The following is a 9,994-nucleotide window of genomic DNA, read 5'->3' on the forward strand; positions in this document are numbered from 1 at the left end:
CTTCAGCATTTTGTGTGTGTGCGTCTCTGTATTTCCAGCAACAGCAGAATCTCTTGTGTTTTCAATCTGCATTTGTAAGTAGGTTCTGCTTTGGCATTTGACACGTGGAAAGGTTGCTGATATTAAGTGCATTGTTTATAGGAGCTGCTTTCTGCTTTGAAAGAGCTGCAGAGTTTTCTACACAAAAGAATATCTGAGGTATGAACATGGAATCAGTGCTTGCAGAAACTTTTAATGGGACCGTGATTACCCAGAATGCTCCGCGTTCCAATTTTCGCCGTCGCTGAAGCACCGATCGAATGCGCAGGCGTCAGGGATGCGGATTCTCCCGTTTTTCACGCATGCGCGCAGTACCCAAAGGCCTCGGTAAACCGGCTCCAGGTAAGAGAGGATTCGCGGTCTGGATTTTTTCAATACCGAATTCGGGGCCATTGCTGTGACTTCCGGACACCGTGGCCCGTAATCCCGGGACCGTCCTGCTCTCGTCCCCCTCTCTCTCAGCCCCATGATCCCTACACGGGCCCCGGGGAGCTTCCGGCTGATGAGGGAATGGGAACCGATGGATCTCTCAGACAGAGCTGAGCTCCAGCTATCTAAATGCAAGGATTAGGAACTCGGAGAAAGGGAACAAAATCTTTTCCATCACCAGTTGAGAAAATCACCTTTGTTCTACCTCCAATCACAAACAAGAGAAAATGTGCAGAAATTGAAAATCCAAGCAAAACATACAAAATGCTGGAGGAACTCAGCAGGCCAGGCAGCATCTATGCAACACAGTACCAATGCCGAGTTCCTCCAGCATTTTGTGTGTGTCGCTTGTTCTACCTCCTCTTGTTCTAAACTTTTCTACCGGTGAGAACATGTTCTGACCCATTCTGTTTGGGTACATAATGATATCAAACACCTTTGCCCTGGGTAAGAAGTAGCTTTCACATCACAAATATGTCAGACTCCAATGAGCCAGAGTACTGCCCTTCCCTTTATATACATTGGCATTGCCAACAATGAGTTCAACACCGTCAGGTGGAGGGTTCAGGGGTAATATTTATGTACAATACAGCAACTGGTGTTACCTGTGTGTATTGTGGTGATGCAAAAGTTGCTGGAGAATTTGCAAGTGGGAAGAAATGGAGTGATATTTGGAAATTTGACTTTTTAAATCAACATTTAGTAAGCGAATCAGACATGGATGGTGTGCAAATGCTGGAGTGAGAAAATCCTTCATTATCCGCTACAGGCCTGCTACTGAGGTTATATGAGAGTGCAGATGAATTTGATCAAACCCAGAGGATATCAAAGTTCTTATTGACAGTATTTGCTAGCTGTTAAAATAAGTACCTATCTATTTAAAATTCAGTGTGCACATGTTGTCGTCACTGGGTAAAAATTGCACAGCACAAGATTTTTTGGCACACTGGTCATTACAAATTAGAGGGGACATTGGTGGGAAGGTGGGGAGACCACCAGGGTCCCTGATGACCTCATCTACAAGATGTGCATCCAGCTGTAGTTTGTAGCCCTGCACATTAGGGAGCTGGAGCTGGAAATGGATGAATTCCAGATCATCTGGAAGTCAAAGGGGGTTTTAGATAAGACATGAAGAGAGGTGAGTTGCGCCCAAGGTGCAGGACACAGGAAACTGGTTGAGAGTTAGGAAGGTGAATGAGGTTAAATAGCCATCACAGAGAACTGTTCTGGCAATCCCAAACAACAACAGGTAGACCACATTAAAAACGGTAAGGGGGGATTACCTCGCAGAGGAATGTCAAAGGGCTGATAAAGGATTTGTTTGTTAGGGAATTAAAACCAGCAGAGGTCTAATATCCTCGTGGTAAGGCTTGCTAGTGTTAGTGTGTGGTGGGGTGGTGGGGGGGGGGGGTGGGTTGTGTGGTTAATCTAAAGTTGCAGGGGGATTGGAGTCAGAGTGCCAGAACAGATAGTGGAGAGGGAGTATTGAATTGATTTATATCCTTCATATACATGGGGAGTGGAAATCTGTACATTACTTCTCCATCTAAATGTGCAATATGTAATATATAGTAATTATAGTAAGGACAGTCAATACAATTGTATCAGCATGAATTAATCAGTCTGATGAGCTGGTGGAAGGAGCTGACTTGGAGCCTGTTGAACCTGGTTTTTATGCTGTGGTACCGTTTCTCAGATGGTGGCAGCTGGAACAGTTTGTGACCCCAGTGATCCTTCGGGCCTTTATGCACACCTGTCTCTGTAAATGTCTGAACAGTGGGAAATCCACATCCACAGATGCGCTGGGCTGTCCGTACCACTCTCTGCAGAGTCCTGCGATTGAGGGAAGTACAGTTCCCATACCAGGCAGTCAGGATGCTCTCAATTGTGCACCAGTAGAAATTTCTTAGGATTTGGGACTCCATACCAAACCCTCTGAGGTGAAAGAGGCGCACAGCCACATACCACACGGCCAGTATGTACAGACCACATGAGACCCTCGGTGATGTTTATGCCAAGGAACTTAAAGCTGTTCACCCTCTCAACCCCAGATCGATTGATGTCAATAGGGGTTAGCCTGCCTCCATTCCTTCTGTCATCCACAACCAGTTCCCTTGTTTTTGTGACATTGAGGGAGAGGTTGCTTTCTTGACACCAGTCAGATGTTGTTCAGACCTCAGATAGAGTCAGCAGATAAATGGTTGAGCATGGTGCGATGAATGTGCTGAGCTGTGTATATCACAATGCAAGAAGCATCGTAGGAAAGCCAGATGAGCTCAGGGCAGGGAATTACGATATTGTAGCCATGATTGGGACTTGGTTGCACCCAATAGTCTGAGGGATTTAGAGGAACAAATGTGTGGAGAGATTGCAGACTGTGCCAAGAAACAAATGTTGATATGGTAAGCGATTTTAACTTTCCAAATATTGACTGCGTCTCCCATACTGTAAAAGGAATAGCTGGGGTAGAATTTGTTAAATGTGTCCTTATTCAGTGCATAGAATTCCTAAAGTAGAAGTGTGCAATAAGTTATTAGGGAATGATCCAGGGCTAGTGACAGAAATTAGTGTATGGGAACACTTTGTATCTAGTGATCGTAATGCCATGAGATTCTAAGTAAATATGGAAAAAGAGAGGTCTGGAACAGAGGCTGGGGTTCTAAATTGGAGACAGGACAATTTGGATGTTATCAGAAAGGATCTGAGAAGTGTGGACTGGGACAGGATGTTTTCTGTCGAAGGAATACTTGGGAAATGGGTGTCGTTCAGCAGTGGAATTCTGAATCTGTGGAGTTTGTATGAGCTTGTCAAGTAAAAAGTTGAAAGCTAACTGGTGCAGGGAACACTGGTTTTCAGACAGACAGACATACTTTTTTGATCCCAAGGGAAATTGGGTTTCATTACAGTTGCAACAACCAAGAATAGTGAAGAAATATAGCAAAATAAAGCCATAAATAATTAAATAATAATAAATAAATTATGCCAAGTGAAAATAAGTCTAGGACCAGCCTATTTGCTCAGGGTGTCTGACACTCGGAGGGAGGAGTTGTAAAGTTTGATGGCCACTGGCAGGAATGACTTCCTATGACGCTCTTGTGTTGCATCTCGGTGGAATGAGTCTCTGGCTGAATGTACTCCTCTGCCTAACCAGTACATTATGGAGTGGATGGGAGACATCGTCCAAGATGGCATGTAACTTGGACAACATCCTCCTTTCAGACTCCACTATCAGAGAGTCCAGTTCCACCCCCACAACATCACTGGCCTTATGAATGAGTTTGTTGATTCTGTTGGTGTCTGCTACCCTCAGCCTGCTCTCTCCACTTCTTCATCCAGTTCATTTATGAAAATCACAAAGAGTAAGGGTCCAAACAGATCCCTGAGGCACTCCACTGGTCACCGACCTCCATGCAGAATATGACCCGTCTACAACCATTCTTTTCCTTGTGTCATTCATTGAAACATCCAATCCTTTGGTATCTCCCCGTCACCAAGGATGATTTAATTATCTGCTCGGGACCCCGATAATTTCCGCACTTGCCTCCCGTAGTATCCAAGGGAGCACCTTGTCATGCCCTGGAGATTTACCCACCCACATCTGCCTCAGGATAACAAACATCTCTGCTTCTTTAATCTGTACAGGGTCCACGATTTTAATGCTGCTTTTCCACTCTCACATAGATCCTGTGTCCATCTCCTGAGTAATTGAGATGATGAGAGTATTTAAGACTTCCCCCATCTGCTTTGGTTCCAGAGGACCAACCTTGTGCCTTGCAATTCTTTTGCTCTTAATCTATCTCTAGAATCCCTGAAGATTATCCTTCATCTTTTCTGTGAGGGCAACCTCATTCATGCCTTCTTTTAGCAATCCTGATTTATTTCTTATGTCAAACAACACACACAAAATGCTGGTGGAACACAGTTGGCCAGGTGGCATCTATAGGGAGAAGCACTGTCGAAGTTTCGGGCCGAGACACTTGGTCAGGACTTTCTTATGTGTTCTCTTGCATTCCTTAAACTCTGTTAGAACCTACCTGGTATCCCTGTTAGTGCTTTACCAGGGTCTCAATATCTCTTGAAAATCAAGGTTCCCTACAGTTTCTATCTTTACCTTTTATTCTGACACATTGTACTTTCAAAATTTTGCTTTGAAGGCCTCCCATTTACCAAGCAAACCTTTGCCATAAAGCAGCCTGTCCCAGTCCACAGTTGCCAGATCCTAGTGTCATAATTCCAGGTGTTGATCCATTCCCTGAACACATCCGCCTTTCCTACGCTGCTCCTTGCATTGAGATATACAGGACTCAACATATTCTGTGCACCATGCTGAACTTTTTCATTCCTGACTTTGTCTGAGGTCTGGACAACATCTGTCTCCAAAACCCCTCCACTATCTGTTATGCTATTCAGGCGCCCATTTAGTTTAGTTTGCATCTTTAGTTTAACACCCACCCACCCCCACCTCCCACCATGCAGCTCTATCACCCCTTTGGCTTTCTTCTCCCAGATCAATAAAAAGGAGGTGCCTAACAGGTTCAGGCAAATAGGAACAAATGGGGTACTTATGAAGTACAGGAAATTCAAGTGAACACTTATGAAAGAAATAAAAGAAGGCATGAGGTTGCCCCAGCAGACAAGGTGAAGGAGAATCCTCAGGGATTCTGCAGATATGTTAAGAGCAAAAAAGATTCCAAGGGGAAAAAATTAATCCTGTGAAAGATCAGAATGGTAATACATATGAGGTAACAAAATAGATGAGGGAGATTATTTTTTTGCATCCATATTTACACAGGAGGTGGACACAGAGTCTATAGAAGTGAGGCAAAGCAGCATCAACTTCATGGACACTGTACACGTTACAGAGGTGGAGGTGTTTGTTGTCCTGAGGCAAATTAGCGTGGATAAATCCCCAGGGCTTGACAGGTTGTTCCCTGGGACCGTGGGGAAGACGTGTAGAAATTGTCGGGGCACAAGCACAGATATTTAAATTATCCTTAGTGACAGGTGAGGTACTGGAGGATTGGCAGACAGGCAGCATGGCTTTGTGCATAGTAGGTCATGTCTAACCAATCTTATAGAGTCTCTGGAGGAAGTTATCAGGAAAGTGGATGAAGGCAAGGCAGTGGATGTTGTCTACATGGACTTCAGCAAGGCACTTGACAATGTCTCATATGGGAGGTTGGTCAAGAAGGTTCAGTCACTCAGCATTCAAGATGAGATAGTAAATTGGACAAGACACTGTCTTTGGGAGAAGCCAGAGTGTGATAGCAGATGGTTGCCTCTCTGACCAGAGGCCTGTGACTAGTGGTTGCCACAGGGATCAGTGCTGGATCTGTTGTTGTTTGTCATCTATATCAGTAATCTGGATGTGAACATGGTTAGCTGGATCAGCAAATTTGTGGATGACACTAAGATTGGGTGTGTAGTGGACAGCGAGGAAGACTACCATGGCTTGCAGTGTGAACTGGACCAGCTGGAAAAATGGGTTCAGAAATGGAAAATGGAATTTAATGCAGACAAGTGTGAGGTGTTGCACTTTGGTAGGACCTACCAGTGTAGGTTTTACACAGTGACTGGTCGGGCATGGAGGAGTGTTGTAAAGGAAAGGGATCTGGGAATACAGGTCAATATTTCACTGAAAGTGGTGTCACAGTTCAATAGGGATGGAAAGAAAGATTTTGGCACATTGGCCTTCATGAACCAAAGTGGTGAGTACAGGATATGGATGATATGTTGACTTTGTACAAGACATTGGTGAGGCCTAATTTGGAGTATTGTGTGCAATTTTGGTCACCAACCTACAGGAAAAATTTAAAAGAGGTTGAAAGAGTTCAGAGAAAATTCAGAACGATGTTGCCAGGTCTAGAGGACTTGGGTTTTACAATTGAACAGGTCAGGACGTTATTCCTTGGAACACAGAAGAGTGAGGGGAGATTTGATGGAGGTATACCAAAATTATGAGGAGTATAGATAGGGTAAATGCAAGCTGGCTTTTACCACTGAGATGGGGTGGGACTACAACCAGAGGCCATGTGTTAAGGGTGAAAGGTGAAATGTTAAGGGGAACACGAGGGGAAACTTCTTCACGCAATGGGTCATCCGTGTGTGGAATGAGCAGACAGCCCAACTGGTGCGTGCAAGCTCAATTTCAACATTTAAGAGGTTTGGATGGCAGGTGTATGGGAGTGGGCAGTTTAGACAGTTCAACACAAATCAGATGGGCCAAAAGGTCTGTTTCTGTGTTGTATTTCTCTTTGACTGTGACAAGAACCTGAAATAATACTAATACTTGCTCTAACTCCTTCTAGCAGCTGTGCAGACCAACCATACATCTGAGTAGGAGATATTTACATGGCGTTAAAACTGTGGCTCTTTAAATTAACAGTACATAAAAGAAAATCCCAGCTGCACGGCAACAAAGGCTATTTGCGTGAGAGTATTTCAGTTACTGTGGGGCCAGGCACCCATGCAGCTCAGTGGGAACAGGGAATAATACCAATGGAGAGAGTCAAACTGAGCCAGGGCACAGATTGGAGATGGCAGAATTGCCCCATTCTTGTAGAGACAGGAAGAGCATCAGAGACTTTGATGGTCATTCCAGATACCAGCACTGTGCACAGTCAGGAGATGATTTCTCTCTCCAACTTGGGTTGACCCTCATTGTAACAGTGTGATTATCAGATCACACCTTGGCAACTCAAGTGATCTCATCTGAAATGTTGTCTTTCCCCCACTGATGGATTTTGTAAATCTTTTTACAGGTTAAATATGACAAGGAAATTGTCTATGGAAATTTAAACAAAACACACCAGTTTTGCTGTCTCTGTCCAGATATTTAAGAAGTGGAGCAAGGGATTCACTCGATCATCCTTCCTGCTCAGACTGTGGGGAGGGATTCACTCAGTCATCTGAACGACTGGCACACCTGTTATTTTACAAGGGGAGAGGCCATTCACCTGCGCAGACAATGGGAATGGATTCAGTTGGTCATCTCAAATGAAGGTACATCAGCAAGTTCACACTGGGCAAGGCCATTCACCTGTTCTGTGGGTGAGAAGGAATTCAGTTGGTTTTCCCACCTGTGGACACACCAGTCAGTTCACACTGGGCAGACGCTGGACATCTGCTGAATTTGTGGGGAAGGATTCTCTCGGTCATCTAACCTAATGGCTCACCAGCGAGTTCACACCGGGGAGCGGCCGTTCACCTGCTCGGACTGTGGGAAGGGATTCACTGAATCATCTAAATTGAAGGTACATCAACGAGTTCATACTGGGGAGAGGCCATTCACCTGCTCAGACTGTGGGAAGGGATTCACTCGGTCATCTCACCTACTGCTACATCAGTTAGTTCACACTGCAGAGAGGGATTTCACCTGCTCAGATTGTGGGAAGAGATTCACTCACTCTTCCACCCTACAGAGACACCAGTCAGTTCACACCAGGGAGAGGCCGTTCACCTGCTCAGTCTGTGGGAAGAGATTCACTCAGTCATCCCACCTACAGAGACACCAGCAAGTTCACACTGGGGAGAAGCCTTTCACCTGCTCAAACTGTGGGAAGAGATTCACACAGTCATCCACCCTACAGAGACACCAGTCAGTTCACACTGGGGAGTGGCGGTTCACCTGCTCAGAATGTGGGAAGGGATTCACACAGTTATCCAAACTACTGGCACACCAGTCAGTTCACAGTGGGGAGTGGCCATTCACCTGCTCAGATTGTGGAAAGGGATTCACTCGGTCATCTGATCTGCTGACACATGAGCGAGTTCACACCGGGGAGAGGCCATTCACCTGCTGTGAATGTGGGAAGGGATTTGCTCGGTCATCTGATCTGCAGATACACCAGCGAGTTCACACTGGGGAGAGGCCATTTACCTGCTCAGTCTGTGGGAAGGGATTCCATCAATCTTCCAACCTCCATAGACACCAGCAATTTCACACTGGGGTGAAGCAGTTCACCTGCTCAGTCTGTGGGAAGGGATTCAGTCGGTCATCCTCCCTATTGGCACACCAGTCAGTTCACACTGGGGTGTGGCCATTCGCCTGCTCAGAATGTGGGAAAGGATTCACTCAGTCATCTGAACTACTGGTACACCAGTCAGTTCACAGTGGGGAGTGGCCGTTCACCTGCTCAGAATGTGGGAAGGGATTCACTCAGTCATCCAACCTACAGAGACACCAGTCAGTTCACACTGGGGAGAAGCCGTTCACGTGCTGTGAATGTGGGAAGGGATTTGCTCGGTTATCTGATCTACAGATACACCAGCGAGTTCACACTGGGGAGAGACCATTCACCTGCTCAGTCTGTGGGAAGGGATTCCATCAATCATCCAACCTTCATAGACACCAGCGAGTTCACACTGGGGTGAAGCCGTTCACTTGCTCAGACTGTGGAAAGGGATTCACTCGGTCATCCTCACTATTGGCACACCAGCAAGTTCACACTGGGGAGAGGCCGTTCACCTGCTGTGAATGTGGGAAGGGATTCACTCGGTCATCTCATCTGCTGGCACACCAGCGAGTTCACAGTGGGTAGAGACCGTTCACCTGCTCAGAACGTGGGAAGGGATTCACTCAGTCATCCAATCTACAAAGACACCAGCAAGTTCACTTTGGGTAAAGGCCGATCTCCTGCTGAGACATTGGGAAGAGTTTTTCTCAGCCATCTCCATCAAATGTGCATCATTGGGTTCACACTGGGGAGAGGCTGTTTACCTGCTGTGAATGTGGGAAGACATTCACTCAATCATCCCACCTACAGAGTCACCAGAGAGTTCACACTGGGGAGAGGCCACTCACCTGCTGTGAATGTGGGAAGGGATTCACTCAGTTATCTAACCTTGTGACACACTACCGGGTTCACACTGGGGAGAAAGTTTCAATAAGCTGCATGCTGGAGATTTGTCCATCACCGTTGCTGAATGCAATTTCGAGAGTTACTGTCGGTGCTGAACTCTACAATTATTGCTGCTGCTCACCACACCCAGTTCTGCACCCTAGTCACTGGGCATGGGAGGAGTTTCTTCTGCTGTACATTCACCTTTAATGGGACTGGATCTGTGACAAATAAATCAGTTCTATTTTAAACTCTGTCTCTGGTACTTAGTGCATTTATATCACACCTAGTGTACAGTAGAGAGTCAACTCAGCCCAGCTGGAACCTGCCAGTGATTCAGTCCCATGACAGTCTATTTAAATCCTCCCCTTTTGTTCATCTCTCACTCTCCCTCTGGTGATGGGTTCCAAACAGTCACCACTCTGTGGGTGACGAGGTTTCCCTTGAATTTTCTGCAGACTGAAGAAGTCGAGCTGATTGCAGTTCTGTCTGAAATGTTCTTCGCCCCTCAAATCTCTGGGCTGAGGAAGAATACCATTGGTAGTTAACCTCCTTATTCATGACTAATTTCCACATGATGGGTCATTTTCCCTGCTTCTAAAGGGTTGTTAGAGAACATCACTGTCCTCTAAAGACTGAAGTGAAGGCAGAATGGGAAATCATCAGTTGGATGTTCAACGGAGCAG

At 45.8% G+C, this 9,994-nt stretch overlaps 1 protein-coding gene across 1 annotated transcript; it reads left to right on the plus strand.

Moving 5' to 3' along the window:
• The first annotated feature begins 304 nt into the window (after nt 1-304).
• LOC140724208 (uncharacterized) lies at nt 305-9,309 on the plus strand. The gene is made up of 2 exons (XM_073038696.1): nt 305-381; nt 7,230-9,309. Exon 2 carries the CDS (start codon nt 7,635-7,637, stop codon nt 9,006-9,008), a length of 1,374 nt encoding a protein of 457 aa, XP_072894797.1. The 5' UTR covers nt 305-381; nt 7,230-7,634; the 3' UTR covers nt 9,009-9,309.
• The last annotated feature ends 685 nt before the right edge of the window (nt 9,310-9,994 follow it).

Source organism: Hemitrygon akajei, unplaced genomic scaffold, assembly GCF_048418815.1.
Source record: "Hemitrygon akajei unplaced genomic scaffold, sHemAka1.3 Scf000173, whole genome shotgun sequence".
NCBI classification, from domain to species: domain Eukaryota; kingdom Metazoa; phylum Chordata; class Chondrichthyes; order Myliobatiformes; family Dasyatidae; genus Hemitrygon; species Hemitrygon akajei.